Genomic DNA, 18,614 nt, shown 5'->3' with positions numbered 1-18,614 from the left:
TTGTCTCTCCACACATGGTCGACTGAGGGTGCCATCTTGGGGCGAAGGGTTTGTCTGCCATTTTCCCTTTGTCTTTCAAGATACCGGGTCATCAGTGGAAGGTACCATTTTGGGGGAGGGGTTTCTCCACCATTTTGTTTCTCTTTGACTCTGGGGAATCCGTGAGATTTAGCAATTTTGTATCTAGTGATTATTTACGGGTATTTTTTGCCTGCTGCTGTTTCATTTTTTAGTAAACTGTTATTTTTTCATTTATATCTACTCATATTCATTTCTCCTTATTGGTGGAAAGGGATTAGTTAAAAATAAATGGGACATAACTAATTTTGGAGTGTTTGTCCCCTTAAATTGTCTTAAACCAAGACAGGTCTTTAAAAAAAGTAGAAATGTCCATGCAAACTGATGTTACAGCTATCAGACCAAAGTGTTTGCCTTTTATACATACCTCTTCTCTTGGATGGTATGCCAGGCTGAACAAGAGGACATTAACTTGTTTTAGGATGGATGTAACTGGTATATTTTGAACTGGGATGGGGGTATTAAACACCATTGATCTTGAAACCCTGGTTAATAAATTAGGTACAACCATTAGTGATTTGAGTACTATAGAGCAATCTTTAGAGTCCTTATCCGCTTTAGGAAACACTCAGTGGTTTGCTTCAACTCCCTTTTCTGAGACAGAAAAATATCAAAATGCTAATCATGAATTACTGGCTGATGCTTCAGGAATTACTCAATGTAATGTGTCTCTGGCACTAAGTTGTATCCAAGCTCAGTTATGGCTACAAACTACCAATGCTGCGATAATTAGAGAATGAGGAAATGGATTTTTACTTATTGAAATTTGAAAGGTAATTTGGGACAAGGTAACTAAATTTCAGAGGGAATTTCAATCCTGGTGGTCTTCAATCAAATGTTCCTATGACCCAGTCGCTAATAAGGCCACAGCTTTTTTATGGACAATAAGCAATGCTTCAGTGTATACCTAGCCTAGTTCCAGCCAGGACAGGGTTAATTTTTTGCAGTAGCAGGGAAGGGGCGTGGCTAGCACTCAGTCGTTATTCTATACAACCTCAGGTCATTGCTAGGGTAGGGGAGGAAAAGACTTGCTTCATAGGGGTGGAGAAAACGTAGTGGGCGGAGCAGTCCAGTATTGTTTATTGTCGGGGGGCTTTCCATGTAAATAGTTTCTTTTTCTTATACCTTTTGTTATTAATATTGTTGCTGTTACTGTTTGTTTTCTTATCTCATTGCTGTTTCAAGTAAATTGTTGTTATCTCAGCCCATGATCTTTGCCTTATGTGCCTCAAATGGGGGAGGGGGGAAGCGGCATGTGGTTTTGGCAGGAGTATTAAATTTGAAAATAGTATTCCTAAACCACAACAATACCATATACCAAATCATTACACTGGGACTGAATCACAACAAAACCATACTCTATCCGTTGCAACACTGTACATAGGCTTTAAAAAACAATCACGCACAGACGGCAAACAATAGAGGTAGATGCTTGTATGGTGAGAGTACGACAGGGACTTATATGTTAAAGAAACATTTAGAAAGCCCAAGATATCTGTTTAGAAGCAGAACAAAGCATTTATCACTTTGAAATCTACGTCGGTGATGATCCTGAATCTGTCCAGGTATACACAGGACAAGGATCTGCATGTTTAAGAACCCCTTGTGTTAACAGTAAATAGCACAAAGATCCAGCTTTCTAACTACTCCAATCTATGTATTCATAACTTTATTAACATAGCAGGATGTGATTTCAACTATTCCCTACAAGAAACTGTGTTCCAGAACATATATGGCAACTTTGTGTTATATGAAACTTTGTCTCCAACACCTAATGGAATGGTCATTATCCTGGTCAAAAAGCTGTTGGAACATCCTGATCTACGAAAACTGGTAAAACAACTGAAAAGGGAAAGTTGAAAAACACTAATCACTGTCCCTCATGATGTGGAAAAAATACATCGTGTCCTAGAGCGAATGAAAAGGGATGGAGAACATAACTAGTGGGACAACTTGTTTGGATGCTGTTAGGAGAAAACTGTTAAAAGCAGAAGAATGGTGAGAAGGATGGTAGATTTGCTCAAGGGACCTTGCAGCTGGGAATGCCAAGGCCTGGAGAATAACAGTGTGGGAAACTCCATGTATTATGCCTACTGCTGTTTATCCTCTGCCTGTTTTGAGAAGTAGAATCTGTGTAGAGATAACGTAGATGTTTGGAGAGACTTGGAGACCCTCTCACAGACATGCTTGAGCTCCCTGTCTTGGGAGAGGGAAGATCAAAGCTCAGAGATCATAAAAAGCACAGAGGAGATCACAGCATGGTGGTAAACTACGCGTGTGTGGGCCCTTGATAAATGGGTGCAAACAGCAGCCCCGCCACCCACTAAGAAGGAGTAAGTCTGACGGTGTTGTCTTCCTGCTTGTGTGTCTCCACCCAGGTGTTGCTTTGGGATCCTCCACTTAGTGAGGTAATGAAATAAATTTATTCCTTGCATTTCAGCCGTTTTGTGGTTGTTCTGGCCACCTGCCTGTGTCAACTCGCACAGATGGTCTCCAACTGCAATGGGCATTCTGGACTTAATGTTACATCCTGTTATTGTAATATTGTTATTAATTGAAATCTGGTTTTTATTAGTAAACATTGTATATATGTGTGGTACCTAATCCAACAAATAAGGATACTAACCCTTCCAGAAGTATATAAATTGAAATAATAAGTGGGTTTTTTGCCAGAATCGATTGCTAACTCTGTATTATGCTCTGTTTAATATTGCTGGCTAAATTCTAACTGATTTTGATAATAACTTTGTGTGTAAATATGTAATGTATAATTATAAAATAGCTAATACTATCAAACCACATGAGTTAAGATAAAATAGTAAACCTTAGGAGATTGATGTACCTCAACATATTTAATATAATGTACACATATGCAGTGGATGCTTTTATAGCATGAAGGCAAGAGGTACCTGCATTACAATTTCATGAGATAATGATTGACTGAAGTCATATGGTAGAGTGTAGCAGGATGCTCTGCCTGGAATGGGGAAAACAACTTGAACAATGTCCTATTTGCAAAGCTATCAGAGATAAATGAAGAAGGGGGAGTCCTGCTGCTTTTGGTGTTGAACAATGCTGAAACCAGTGTGACTCATCAATCCCAAAGTTAAATACCCTGATAGTGAGATGAAGATGTGGTAGACCTGGTAAAATACCCGAATAAAGGAACAAATTATACTACTGATAACTTATCTAAAGCTGCTGAGCTGACACAGCTGGTCTGGAGACATATGACTGACAGTCAATCACTTTATACTATAAAAGCCCAGTCCCAAATTTTAATGGCAGGGTCTTTTAACATACCCCTTCTTGGAGTGTATCTGTGGAGATTCCTCCCTTAAATGGGGACACCTCTCAAGGTTACTCCTCGAGGCCGAGCAAAAGAGATTTGCCCACGATCATTGGTATGGGTGAGTAACATCAATCTCTACTTAATTGTTTTGCTAGCTTTAACATTGCTTCAAAATAGTGCACAATACTATACTAGTAGTTATAGCTCCTATACTGTGCAGTAAATAATTCTGATTAAGATATTTGTGTCTAATCATTATCATAATAAGTCATTGTCATAGCTTAGCAAGCATAGTCCCGGAAGGGACGTCCTTGCTAAGGGGTGCTTACAGCTTCCTCTGGGAACTGATAGAACCTATCAGCTGGCCAGTTTGAATATGGACAATTCTCTAAGCCACTTAAAGTTGTGATCACCTCTGTTATCCACATTTAAGAATAGGCAAACTCCCCCTCCAAGCTCTCTCTCGTTTCCGGCGCTGGGACAGGTGGCTGTGGGGCCCGGCCAGGCCCTGCTTGGGCCAGGCCGGGCCGGGCCACGGCCATCCTGAAGCCATGGACCTGTTCCAGCCGTGGAACCCCCCCCCACTGCCTTGCCGTGGGCAGCCGGAGCGGCTCGGCTCTCCCCCCTCTCCACTGCGATAAGAAAAATTCAACATTCCAGCTGCAAAGCTGCAAGGCCGAGGTGAGAGTAACCCTTTTATTGCTGTGAAGAGCTGAAAACCTGAGGGAAGAGAGAGAGGAGATGCTTAAAGCTGAAATTCTGTTGTGAAGCTATGATATATCAGAGTATCCTGTTGTAATTTCATGAAGATATGAGGGGTGGAGTGTTCAACTCATAAGCAAAAGCACCTGCGCTGAGATAGGCAGATGCTGACGCAGCTGTAATTTCATGAGAAGTTTGGACAGGGAGAGATGGACCAGATGAGGACTTTTGCTCCAAATGGGAAAGGAGAAAACCTCAGTCCCTAGAGATGCTCCCAGAGATAGTCCTAGAGATGAAGATGATGAAAACCCTTTGCTCCCAGGGAAGGAGAAGGGCCTCTGTTTTTGTTTCTGAACGGCTCAACCTTAAAATTGTACCCCAAAAACCTTCAAGAGTGGACCCTCGAAAGCAGTTGCGGGAAAAGCTGCAAGTCGGGGGAAAGGACTCACATGCAGGCAGAGAGACTCCTCTTCCTAAATGGACTGAACAATATTTGGAAGTGGGTGGCTGTCTCGTTGTGATAATGTTTTCATAGCATGAGCAAGAAGAGACTTCTCTTTCTAAATGGACTGAACAAGGTTATTATGGAAGTGGTAAACAGACTGAACATCTTAAGGGTTGTCTTTGAACATTGTCAGTGGGAGAAGGGAGGAAGGTGGGAGGAGGAGGAGAGTTCTGAAGGTGGTATAATTTTTTTTTTTTTTTTTAGGTCTGTTAATAAACTTCTTTATATTCTTTCAAGTTTGGTGCCTGTTTTGCATTTCTCCTAATTCTTATCTCACAGCAGATAAACAGTAATGAGTATTTTGGACCAAACCACTACACTCATATATATTTATATAAATACATTTGGTTTGTCATCCTTAATCCTGCAGGACAAAGTTGTATAAAGGTTAAATTACACATAAAATCCTTTAGATGTAAACCGTTAACCAAGTCTGGGGCTAAGATTGGATCCAGCTGCACCCAGGCTCCTCTCTCTGAGGAGTTTAGAAAGCAAGGGGGTCCTTTCTGCACTTCGTGACTCAACCAGAGGGCTTCTCTAATAAACTTTGTCTGAAGCTGTCCCACTTTGCTAAGAACCTTTACCTTACACAGCCACTCTGCCCCAAGCCTCTAGCACTGCATGGAGTTGTAGGACCTGGCACTTGGAGTGAATGAACTCAACAGACTTATAGGGTCCATAGTCCATAGACTAAGGGAGTATATCTGTGTGTATATCTATCAAAAGACAGGAAAGGTGATGGGGTATTGGGAACTGTGTGACCTGGAATGATGTAAATTGTATGGAATAAGGGGTGGAAAATGTGCTGGTTACTGCTGGGAGAGTTCATTTTCTTCTCAGTAGCTGGTACAGTGCTGTGTTTTAGATTCAGTATGAGTAACGCTGATAACACTGATGTTTTGGTTGTGTCTGAGCAGTCCTTACCCTGAGTCAAGGGCTTTTCAGTATCTCATGCTCTGCCAGTGAGAAGCTGCACAAGAAGCTAGGAGGAAGCACAGCTGGGACAGCTGACCCAAACTGGCCAAAGGGATATTCCACACCATAGAACATCATGTCCAGTATATAAACTGGGGGGAGTTGGCTATGAGGGGCCAATTGCTGCTCAGGGATGTGCTGGGCATCAGTCAGTGGGTGGTGAGCAACTGTATTGCACATCACTTGTTTCTCTTGGCTTCTGTTACTCTATCTCCTTCTCATGACAATTATTAGTAATATTATTTGTATATTTTTATTATTAAAATTATTATTTTGTTTAAATTATTAAATTGTTCTTATCTCAACCTGATTCTCCTCCCCACTGGGGAGACAGGGGATTGAGCAGGCATCTGTGTGGAACTTAGTTACTTAGGGGAGAAACCATGATATTATTTTATAACAGAAATCAGCTGATACAAGATGAATGCCTTTCTGAACTTTCACCCAACCCCTATTTTTTTTTCTACTGTACTTAAATATACATTTATTTTACTTTGCTCTAGTTTTTGGAGTGGACAAGGAAAATTACAATTGTAATAATTTGGGGGAATCATATTCTCAAAGAGCAGACAGAAAAGCAACATTACCTAGAAATAAGTAAAAATAACAAATATTCATGTTATGGAAGAGGTGTACTGTTGGGGTCCCTCCCCTGCCATGTAGCCCTGGGAGAGGGGCCCTGAGGGGACAGACACGGGGTTTCCCTGTCCCTGCTCAGCCTTGTTCCCCATTGGTTGGTTTGTGTTCCCCTGCACGGGCAGAAGGACCCTTGGTCCCGTGACTGGAACAGTTCCTCAGCAGAGCTCCGGCCATGCGGCTGGAGAAATAAACATCTCTGAAACATCTAGCAAGAATCCGTCCATATATATTTCCTTTCCACGGGACTCCTGGTTTGATATATGCATGTTGCAGTATCCCCACTGCAACAGTGTACTAAACTGCAGTATTTAGGAAATCAAAAAAAAACATGCAACAAAAACACTTGTAAGCTGATGTTCTGATCACCACACTTTACTGTTTTCTGACAGAAGCTATTTAAAAAACATAAACTCATTATGTTAATGTATGTAACATCTGGTGCAATGATTCCCTTAAGAGGTGTGCATATGGCGGAGCAAAGAGGAAATCAGCTAACAGAAGTGTTTTACTGATGCAAGTGGAGTGCTGAAATAATTCTGAAGTCAGAACCTTTACCTTACTCCTGGTTTTAGGTATAAAAATTGGCAGCAAGCTGAATTTTAGTAGATTCAAGTAAACTTATGTTCAGTCACATTTCAAGAGATACGAGCAGAATTGCTAATTCAGTTTTAAGAGAATAGGGAGGAAAAATATATTCGTATAGTCACACTGAAGATTAATATCAGAATCAAATCATGGTGTAGTTGTGACAATTATCAGAAGCAAACAGTTTTAGGAGTTTAATAACTCTCACTAGCACAGCTCTCACTTAGATCAGTAACATTTTCAGCATGCAAAATACAGCAATAAGAGTAAACTTACCTACAGTAGCTCTAATTAAGGGGGAGGAATCACCAATATTGTTCAAACATTCACTTTTAATGAAGTCAGTTACTCCATTTGGAAAGTTGTGAAAATGTGCTTTTACATTATTCTTCAAGATGAGACCACTCAAGGAACGTGTCGGCTCATCTGCAACAGAAAATAATTGCATTTATAACTTCCATCAGTTCATAGGATAAAGTAGATTTGCAGAACAATGCAACAAGATCAAAGCTTACAGTGATAAATCGTCGGGGTCTCCTCCCCCTGCCATGGAGCCCTGGGAGAGGGGCCCTGAGGGGAGGCATGGGGTTTCCCTAGCCCCTGGTCAGCCTCGTTCCCCATTGGTTGGTTTGTGTTTCCCTGTGCGGGCAAGGACCCTCGGTCCAGACTGTGAGTTCCTCGGCAGAGCTCCGGCCATGCGGCTGGAGAAATAAACATCTCTCTGAAACATCTATCAAGAATCTGTCTATATATATTTTTTTTCCACAGCCTCCTGGTCTGGTGCATCATGTTACAGTATCCCCGCTGTAACAAATGGTGGCTAATGCGAGCAGAACGATCCCCGATCCCTAAGCGACTGATTTGTGAGTAAACCCTGGAAACTTTGGATTCCTCTTCTTGGTTTTGTTTTGCTATTCCATATCTAAACTATGGAGGAACCGTGGGAAGACTCTTGGCTTTCAGAGCCGCATATGGACATTTATCTTAAACTTAAAATGATTCTTGAACAACGATTTGTAAATTTTAGCTTAATTCAAGCTCAAAAAGAACTGAAACACTTCCTGACATGGTTGTTTAAGAACTTTTTCTATGTTTCTTTGGATTTAATTCTTACCAAAGACTTTTGGAATACCGTTTGGACACAGTTAATTTTTGAGTCTAAATATGTGCCGATGGAAGAATATTTTTGTGAATATTATTTAATTACAGAGACTGTTGAGCAATGTCAGCTGTGTCCTGGTGAAGGGAAGCGTGCCTCAGGGACCGTGCGACCCAGGCCACGTGGACCGAGCCCTCTGCGAGCAGCAGCGAGGCAGTTCCCGCGCGCAGGCAGAGCCACGCGAGCCGCAGTGTCGGCGGCGGAGCGAGGCGTGGCAGGAGCGGGATGACCCGGTGGAGCCTGCCCGGCCCTGCGCAGTGCATGGTGGAGCGAGCCCCGTGAACACCCAATCGAGAGGGGCGGCGTGCGGGCAGCGGCTGGCAGCGGCGGAGCGGAGCCGCACCTAGCCGAAACGCGCGCTGGAGCAGGGCGCGGGGGAGTCATTGCTCGGGGGCCCGGCCGAGACGTGGGCACAGCCCCAGGCATCGGCAGCGAAGCTGCGACCAGAGGAGGCGACGCATGGAGAACTGAGCGGCGCGGCCCGGCCCGCGCAGCCCCGAACGCGACCCCGGGAAGAGCGTGCAGGCACGAGCAGCTCCAGCAGCCCCGGTAGCCCCAGCAGCTCCAGCAATTCCAACACGGGAGCGAGCGAAAGAGAAAGCAAGAATGCAGCGAGACAGAAAAAAGCAGCCATTCGGAAAAAGGAAAAGATCATAGTAGCCAAAGTTTTAGGAATAGTAAAATGGTATAATGTTAAACAAAATTATGGTTTTATAACAAGATGTGATAACCAGCAAGTCATATTTGTGCATAGAACTGCTATTAAAAAGAATAACCCTGAAAAATGCATCCCAAGCTTGGGAGATAGAGAGGTGGTGGAGTTCAAAATTGTACTAGGTAGAAAAGGGTTACAAGCATCGCAGGTCACTGGGCCTGATGGTGTTCCTGTAAAAGGCAGTATATATGCTAAAAATCGTAGTCATGTTAGACAGTATCTCCATTGTAGGCCCCCCCTACAGTCTCCCTTTCCTAATCCCACCTTTCCCTTTTACCCTATATCCTATTACCCCCAGTGTATTCCCAATCCGTTTTTTCACCCATGGTTTCCCTCACAAAACCATACCTTTGCCAATTGTTTCCCCAAAAATCCCTTTCCAATGCCGAGTGGGGGATGAAAAGGGGGAGGGAAGAAATTAAACCCTCTCCTGCCTCAGTTTCCCCACAAAGCATGCTCAGAGTTCTGTCTCCCTTCTGTCAGCCTTAAGATGTTCCAGCGAATCTGTTTGGACATTCAAAGACTCAGGAGGGTGGCTTGTTTTGTTTTGAAACTGTCCTTGTTGTTTTCAATGTTAAGTTTTACATCTCTTTTGTTAAAAATAAACGGGTGAAATGTCGGGGTCTCCTCCCCCTGCCATGGAGCCCTGGGAGAGGGGCCCTGAGGGGACAGACACGGGGTTTCCCGAGCCCCTGCTCAGCCTCGTTCCCGATTGGTTGGTTTGTGTTTCCCTGCACGGGCAAGGACCCTCGGTCCAGACTGTGAGATTTCCTCGGCAGAGCTCTGGCAATGCGGCTGGAGAAATAAACATCTCTCTGAAACATCTATCAAGAATATGTCTATATATTTTTTTTTTCCACGGCCTCCTGGTTTGGTGCATCATGTTACAGTATCCCCGCTGTAACAATAAATATTAATCTTTATTTCCTTATCCCTCTTTCCAAATACAACCATCAATTTACATAGCAAAGTTTTTTAGTTTCAGAATTCACTTGTGAGCATATCCATGTTTAGTTCTTCAACCAAGGGTATGAGTAACTTGGTATTACTTCTGAAGCATGCTGAAAGTGAGATGTGGATGTTCTACATAGAAAGGATTAATTTATAGTATAAGAAAATTTAAATTTAAAGTTTACAGGAATCCTAATCAGCTGATAAAGCTAATTTTAATCAGCATTTTAGCCTTTGGTCAGTTGTGCACCCCCAGCCTACCCACTGGTGGGGTGGTGTGAGAAGCAGAAAAGGCCTTGGCTCTGTGTAAGCCCTGCTCAGCAGTAATGAAAACATCCCTGTGTTATCATCATTGTTTCCAGCACAAATCCAAAACACAGTCCCATACTAGCCACTGTGAAGAAAATTAACTCTACCTCAGCCCCAACCAGAACAGAAGCCCTGATTTTGGCAAGAAGTAAGGATGTTCAAAGTTCATTTGCACCAAGAGTTACAGTTTACACACAGATCTATTCTAGGCCTTCAAAACTATTAACACCCCCAAAGAAATATAAGAAAAATAAGAGATATAACTTTCAAATATAAAATATTTTAAAACTAAAAGTTAGTGCATCATAACACAAGGACTTATTATACCCATGATGTTTGACTGAGGGCCATTAAAAATACTTTCTAGTGCAATTGGTGCTAGTTGAACAAAAATGGCATTTAAAAAAAGAGGGGCTACTGCTAAAATTAATTTTAATCAACTGATTAGGAGTTTCAAAACCAGAATGCTGTATATGAGTATTAAAACAAGATTTACAGGTATATTTAAGTGTTCCTAAAGAAGCACTAATTTTCATTCTCTCGAACTAAAAATGTATTGGTTTACAAACATCGCTCTTACATAGATTTCCGTAACTTCATAAACCAGGAATCCAGCCTATGCATATATACTTAAAAGAATCCTAAAACTTTGCCTATACTACAGGTTTTAAATACCTACCAACTTCTAAACAGTGTAAAAATAAAAGTTCTTCCACTTGCATGGCACTGCATTTCAAGGGCCAAAAACTTTTCTGTGAGAACAGATTTACAATTTTAAATAAAAATACCAAAAACTAGATGAGCGGACATACCTCTGTCAACTACAGAATGCGGTGAAGAGATGTAACAAGTATTATTACTATTACTATTATTATTATTACTTGGCAAGTCAAATGAAGTAATTTTATAATTTTGCTTAAAATTTTGAAGATGTCAATAACAAAGGTCAGGTGGAGAGCATCCTAAAGGAGGACATTCTTACTTGAACTCTTGATCAGTCTCAGGTTTACCTGAAATGCTCTCTGAATTCAAGGTAAAATCTCTCCATTAATTATTAAACTAATTTAATATGTCCAATTATTATTTCCTTGCATATCTATAATCCACTGATAGGTATGCACATATCCAAGAAATCCAGTACTCCATAAGCAGTTATTAAGATTTAATGTTGTGTCTGGCCAAGAAGCCAAAGGAGTTTTCCTTTCATTTACACACTATTTACAGCCCTTGCAAGCCACAATGAAAGCATTCTTTTTAGCAGCCACAGTTAGACACAGAATCATTTAGGATGGAAAGGACCTTTAAAATCATCAAGTCTAACCATTAACCCAGTACTGCCAAGTCCACCACCAAACCATGTTTTAAAGTGCCACATCTACACAGCTTTCAAATTCCTCCAAGGATGGTGACTCCATCACTGTCTTGGGAAGCCTATGCCAGGGCTTGACAACCTAACCTAAACCTTCCCTGATGCAACTTGAGGCCATTTCTTCTCATCCAGTCACTTGTTAACTGGGAGAAGAGGCCAACCCCCACCTGGCTACAACCTCCTTTCAGGTAGGTGTAGATAGTGATAAGGTCTCTCCTGACCCTCCTTTTCCCCAGGCCTAGTCCCCTGAGCTCCCTCAGCTGCTCCTCATCAGACATGTGCTCCAGACCCTTCCCCAGCTCTTGCCCTTCTCTGGACATGCTCCAGCACGTCAACGTCTTTTTTGTAGTGAGGGGCCCAAAATTGAACACAGTACTTGAGGTATGGCCTCACCAATGCCGAGTACAGGGGAACAATCACTGCCCTGGTCCTGCTGGCCACACTATTTCTGATACAAGCCAGGATTCCGTTGGCCTTCTTGGCCACCTGGGCACACTGCTGGCTCATGTTCAGCCACTGTCAACCAGCACCTCCAGATACTTTTCCACTGGGCCACTTTCCAGCCACTCTTCCCCAAGCCTGTAGCACTGCAGAGGGTTGTGACCCAATGGCAGGACCCAAAGTGCAGCCAGGATGAAACATTGTTATGACTAAAGCCCACTCTCTTGCAACCCTATAAACAGCAGTCCAAAGTAAGACCCTTTGAGCTCTCCTGGCCCGCAGCAGCTGCAAACAGCAACCTCCGAGTGAGACCTCTGAGAGGCAGCAAACTCTTAAGTTTGCTATACAACAATGAATCCTGGGCTGATACCCCCACTCCTCAAGGCTCGACCCTTCACCCACTGAGAAGATGCAAAGGCATCTGAAGTGAGTGTTTCACTACCTTTGAGAGGAATTTATCACAGGTACCTTGTACAGATTTTATATCTGTGTGCATGCAAGTGTGCATATGCTATAGCAAATGTGGGAGAAACGCTGCTCTCCTAGATTCTTAAGTACTTTAGATTCGTGAGTTAGGCCTGTAAGCAAGTTACTGTTGTGCAACAGTAAATCCTAGATGAATCCTTTGCTAAATTGCTTAACTAAAGTTATAAATTAAATGCTGTTAAGGTGCTGTCAAACTTAAGTTAGGATAAGTACTGATAAGTTTAAGTGCTGCTGGGCCTTTAGGCAATATAAGTTTTTATCCTTACCCTTTCTATCCTTTTGTCTCTCCCCCACCCCTCCCTGATAATTTTGGGTTTATTTCTGTTTGGATTGATTGACTGTATTTTTTTTGTTTGCTTTTCCTCCATGTGCATTAACCATCTAATTAGTAGAGTGAATCTTGCCAACGAAGGGTGTTGTGGTTTTGCTTTTATTTTAAACCTGTTTTTACTGATACCTTTGTCAGTGATTCTTTAAGCAATCTTAAAACACTCATTCATGACACAGTGGGAGCACTAAATAGGGGAGTACCATTCCTAAACCATAACAGCCTTATTTGGTGCCCAATGTGCAGCACAAAGGGTTGAGATAACAACAGATCTGACCAGAGAAGGTTGGAAACAAATTTGATCTAACCATTTGTTGTATTAGGTGCGGAGCCACTGGTCACAATGTTGCTTGGTCTGTTCATGTGGGTGTGGTGCCTAACCCTGTGTATGTTCCTATATGTGCTCCTTGTGGTGTTCTTTTTCAGAGCAGGGAGAGGGATCAGCATAGCTTTGTTGCTGTACTGTGGGATATCAGTTTATGACATGATAACATCAAGTGCAATGAGGGTCATTTGGGATGTGTATTCAGTGTTGCTCTCCTGCCCTGGCCTTGGGTGCTACCTTCGGGAGTCCATTAATAATCATACCCAGTCTCTGGGGGGAACAGGGGAGAATGATTTTCCCCAGCCTTTAACCCCCTTTTCCTCCTTCAGGCCCGTTACAACAGCTTTTGGGAATTTTGAATTCCCTTTGGATGTTAAGGAAAGCATGTTCTTGTTGCTAAATCTGCCAGGTCTCCTCAGTGCAGTCCACACCATGTTTAGAGTTAAGAAAGAGGTTTCTAGGGAGGTTATTAAGAGATCTGCCCCGAGGGTGGATAGTCATTACTGATCATTACCAAGGAATTGCCTGAATTTTCCAACTGGAAGTGGCTACACTATGCCATAAATAGTTTGTACAAACGTCCATAAAATAAGCCAACAGTAAGTAACTACATTATATTAGAATTAAGGCTTCAGAATGAAGATTCTGCAGACATAATATTTGGACAATTCTGGTTGTGTGGTTTCAGGTAGGGTAGAGTTAATTTCTTCTCAGTAGCTGTTACAGTGCTGTGTTTTGGATTCAGAATGAGAATGGTGTTGATAACACTCTGATGTTTTCATTTTTTGCTAAGTCATGTTTATCCTAAGTCAAGGAATTTTTTCTTGTATCATGTTCTGCAAGTGAGGAGGTTCACAAAAGAAACTGGGAGGGAGCACAGCTGGGACAGCTGACCCAAACTGACCAAAGGGATATTCCACACCATAGAACATCATGCCCAGTATATAAACTGGTGGGAGTTACCCAGAAGGGTGGCCGATCTGGGTTTGGGAAGGGGGGTCTGGCATCAGTCAGCAAATGGTGAGCAATTGCATTGTGCATCACTTGTTTTTCCTTTTTATTATCATTATTATCATCATTTACCATTATTACTGTATTTTACTTTATTTTCAATTATTAAACTGTTCTTATCTCAACATACAAGTTTTACTTTTGATTCTCCTCCCCATTCCACCAGGGTGAGGGGGAGAGATGGGGGTTGAACAAACAGCTGCAAGAGTGATCTTCTAAATATTTAATAGATTGATTACTAGGGAGATCACAATCACAACTGGATTTAGCAGCATGTTTTATGATGTGTACAGTCATAATTCATCACCATGATGTGCAAAGTTATTCCACAATTTCACTGTAGCCTGATAGAAGTATGATGCTCCCACATTTTTTTGAAGATTTCATTGGACATTTAGAATGGAATCTCTTTCAAGACTGAAACTACAAGCACCATGTTATCAGATCTTTTTCCACAAAGATTCCCAATAGGATAAAAAGAGTTCTACATGACTATGGAGATCAACCCACCAGCACATTGAGTATAGAAATCGGTTTCCTTTTTCTTTCAAGCTAAATAAAATAATTTTTTTAAAAAGAAAAAAAACAGAATAAACCAGTCAATATCCCAAGAACTTACCTTCAGACTTCAACTTTGTAAGAACAAAAATCAGGTAGTTGTTGAAATCTGGATACTGATTGAGTTGTTCTAGTTTCTGAAGAGAAAAACTGTTAAGGAAATTTAAATCTTCATACACAGCATTTATAGCTTTCTGAACACTATGATTCAGTGAGCTATGTACTACTGCATCATTTCAAAATGCTATGACTATAAGCTCACAACATACAGGCTATAAACAATCTGAAAACAATTCCTGTAATTTTCATACTGAAACAGTAGCTTTTTAGTTATGTTGAAATCTGAGAAAAGAATCCAGGAACAAACACAAAAAATCCCATCCTCCCCAAACCCCCTATATTCCTCTGTACAGTTTTAGATTTCAAAATTTACACTTAAAAGCCAACAAAACCCAAGGAATCCACTGAGACACAATCACATAATACATCATTTTTTTACTCTATAATAAAGAAAAGCATTTCAGCATTAAAATATAACTATGACGATTTTATAAGCTAGTCACTTTAATATTAGTCATATACATTTTTATGATGCTAACTAGCCAGTCTGAGCTTTCAACTGTGAGAAGCTGTTTCATTGTAAATGCCCAGATATTTGTACAAAGAAGTTCATGTTTATCCATGGTCTCTTTAAAAAAAAAAATCCTGTACACAAAACAAATTTCTAGCGTGACACCTCTCTGAATAAGCATCTTACTAGCAATACCAACCTCTTTACTATGTTCTCTGGGGCAACTGCAAGAAGAAGTATTATGTTTCTGAACAGTTAGAAGGTACATAGCTGTTTTTCTAAAATTTGTCATTACTTTTGCCTCAAATTTCTAAGTATTCTGCCACTGCTTGGCTAGAACAGCATTCTGGCATTCTCCTTTTATCTTGTTCTCACACCCTGGTATTAATTACTATTATGCTCAACAATATTTTAAGTCATAAGCATGCAGTGCCATCTTTAAGTCACCAAATCTACTAGATATCATCAGTATGGCAAACAATGAAGACATTTAACAAAAAAATATTTTTAGAACTAGTAGAATTATTTGCTTCATAGGCATTTATTTTATTTGCTGTACAGCTACAGCTCTAAATATTCAAAGTTGCTAAACCCTGGCCATATATATTTATGTTGACATTGATGGCCCTTCCGCTGATCAATAGCCAGTGTCTCAATCATTAACTTTAAAAATTTCATTTTTAGATATTTAGGCTTCTTATATCAAGCAGTAACTTTTCTAAAGAAACCTGCCCTCTTTCCCCTCAATAAAACAGTAAAGTGTACTTATCACAGCCACAAACTCCTTTGCTGCAAAACACACAAGAGATGAAAGTTAAACAGGATGGTCACAGCAAGTGAAAAATAATACAGAACATTCTACATGGCCCCTAGAAATGAAGAAACACACACCTAGTTATCAAAGATACCATGCAAAGGAGTTCTTTCAGGAACAGACAAGATGTAGGGTAGCATATTTCAAATTTTTTTTTCTTTTTCTCCCTCTAATTGGTCAAGGAATCAAAGAATAGCTTATAAGCCATATTTTCTCATCAATTTCTTCATCCACTTAAATTTTTTTATTCCAAGAAACATTATATCTTCATTTGAAAAATGTTTGAAACCCTTACCAATTCATAACTTTGTTAACAAAGGGTTTTGGCTAACTTATGCTCCTCACTTTATTACATTTCAGTTCTAAACATCTAAACACGCCAAAACTGTGTCAGAAAGAGCATGGGAGTCAACACACTGATAATCTTATTTTAAAAATTATGAACTGGAAGCACTTTAAATTTGAAACCATTAATAAACATCCTACTTAGACATACTACTAAAGTAGCATTCTACAACAGTCATCACAAACTTTTGTGCAAACAATCTCAAAGGAAACTTTCTTCTAAATTATAGGGCATGGCCTATCCAGTTGTATTAGAACATTTTCCCAAACTGATAATACAGTGGTAAAAATGTGCCACTTATCTAACCTTTACAGGCCAACATATGAGGATCTCCTTGAAAGCACAGGTATTTTAGCACAGCAGTGAGTTAAACTGCCATTTAAGAATTTCAAACATCAATTTAACAGCATTTTTGTTCAGGAAATTTCTACTCATCTTCAAGACAGCAACACCTTTATTGTCCATCCTACACATACACTGCTATTTTTCAAAAACAAACCAGATGCCATTATTTGAAGCAGACCTTTAAAATGCAATTTTACATGAAAGCTACACTATAATCACTGTTGCTATAATCACTTTTGTATTTGAAATACTTAAGAAGAGCACCTGTTTAAGTTTGGGGCATTATCAGAACACTTAGAAACTTCTGTATAGTATTTTTCACAGGAAGCAATACCATCTTAAGAATCTGAAACACAGCTGCAAAAACAAGGTGAAATCTACCTTCACCTTTCAGGTAAGAACAGAAGTCTTCCAAGGTTTGACCACATCTACTAGGAAAGCCTAGAAGTCGAGCAAATTTGACTTCAAGCTAAACTCCTAACACAACATACATACGTATTCTTACCTACATAAATAAGTTTTGTTGCCTTCTGTGAAGACCTTCAAGCAAATGCCTTAAATAAAAAGGGATCAAGATGCTAAACTCATATTCTTCATAGGAGGATATCTTTTCAGGACTTCTAGATATTTTAAAGCACCTCTATAGTTGGCTCAAGGAACAGGAGACAGACGAGAGCTTTATTTTTCAAGACTTATGCTTCTACTAGACTTAATGTAAAATTTTCCTCTCTCAACCTCTGTTCCTTAAAACCTTGCTATTTCATCACTTCTACAATCAAGAGAGACCTGAGGGGGAAACAAACAACTCAACACCCAAACAGCAAACCAAGAATCCACAACACTAACACAAAATGCACTGCAAGGCTGCACAAGCCACATAGGGTAGATTTCACTCTTCTTGTGAGATGTAAAAAGTGTAACGAACAGTATTTCAGGCTCAGGATTCTAGGCAAGCAGAAACATCCTCACAACATAGCAAAACACGGTCAGAGCCAGCAGGTCAACGAGAGCATGTAGTCAGCGGCTCCACCAGGAACACTCCTCCTACCAGCTACGGCTTTCGCAGTGAATCCTAGCGCCGGATTAGTTTAGGAAGCCCCTGCTCACCCCTGCTTTGCCGCAGGGGCGACAGGTATCCCGCGCCGCATCATCAACTCAGCCTGGCGAGCAAAGGCCCCCCCGCTTCCCCGCCCCAGCCTTCTCGGTGGGATGTGCTGAGGATGAGGGCTAGGTGCTGGCAGCGGCCCAGCATGGGGTAATCTGGAAAAGCAACAGATACCAAGGCAGCCACAAAGGAGCCAGGGCTTTAAAATTAAAAAAAAAAAACAAACCAAACTTAAAAAAACACAAAAAAAACCAAAAAAACGCCCAAGCCTTGGCTCGGGGCTTGCAACAGGTGCCCGGGCTCTCGGCGGGGGAAGGCGGCCCTGCGGCCCATAGGCCGCCTCGGCGGTTCAAATGCCGCGCCACGGCCACCCGTTCAAGTGGAGGCTCAGCCCACAGCGTTTGCTGTGGCGGCTCCCCGGAAAGGCCCGACCGCCACCTGCCTGCCACAGCACTGGCCTGTGGCCGCGCTGCCCCTACTCGGAGCCCCCAGCCTCTCCAGCGGTCGCCCGAACGGCCGCAGCCCCGCTCGCCCGCCCGCGGCGTAGGCCTCGACCAAGGATACTTGTTGAACGGCTCTCTGCGTGGTGGTGTCCGGGGACTGCGATTCCTTGAGCAGCTGCAGGATCTGTAGGAGCCCCTGTTCGTCAGGCTTCCACTCATACTCCATCTTGGCTTGCTGAAAAAAAAAAACGCCAAACGAGAGGCCGCGATTAGCGGCGCGGCAGGCCCCCGGAAGGAAGGGAGGAAGGGATGGTGGAAGGGAGGAAAGAAGGTAGGGGGGAAGCAAGCACGCAAGCACGCTAGCTAGCTAGCTGCGTGACGCCCGGCCTGTTCTCAGCCGAGCCTGGCCCCACAGAAGGACAGCACTGACCTGCTCCAGTACTAACCTGCTCCAGTACACGGACTGAGTCACGGCGAATTTGCAATCTGGCTCTAAGAGCCGCCTCGCGTCCTCCTGGGTCCTAGCGCCGCGCACGCCCCGCCCGCCAGCGCCGCCGTCAGC

At 42.0% G+C, this 18,614-nt stretch overlaps 1 protein-coding gene across 3 annotated transcripts in view; it reads right to left on the bottom strand.

Annotated features, from left to right (window-relative positions):
* The window catches only part of LOC116437444 (transportin-1-like), a 142,469-nt gene extending 124,173 nt beyond the window's left edge, over positions 1 to 18,296 (bottom strand). Inside the window, exons 1-3 of one of the 3 annotated variants that reach the window (XM_032095087.1) lie at positions 18,174 to 18,296; positions 14,490 to 14,565; positions 7,053 to 7,202 (exon numbers count right to left, since the gene is read on the bottom strand). In XM_032095087.1, the coding sequence (XP_031950978.1) occupies positions 7,053 to 7,202; positions 14,490 to 14,565; positions 18,174 to 18,278 (331 nt within the window). In that variant the 5' untranslated portion in view covers positions 18,279 to 18,296. The remainder of the gene's footprint in view (positions 1 to 7,052; positions 7,203 to 14,489; positions 14,566 to 18,173) is intronic. The other 2 variants (XM_032095086.1, XM_032095088.1) reach the window with 2 other exon arrangements.
* Positions 18,297 to 18,614: the final 318 nt, after the last annotated feature.

Source organism: Corvus moneduloides, chromosome W (assembly GCF_009650955.1).
Source record: "Corvus moneduloides isolate bCorMon1 chromosome W, bCorMon1.pri, whole genome shotgun sequence".
Classification (NCBI taxonomy): domain Eukaryota; kingdom Metazoa; phylum Chordata; class Aves; order Passeriformes; family Corvidae; genus Corvus; species Corvus moneduloides.
This window is presented reverse-complemented; position numbering and strand designations above follow the sequence as displayed.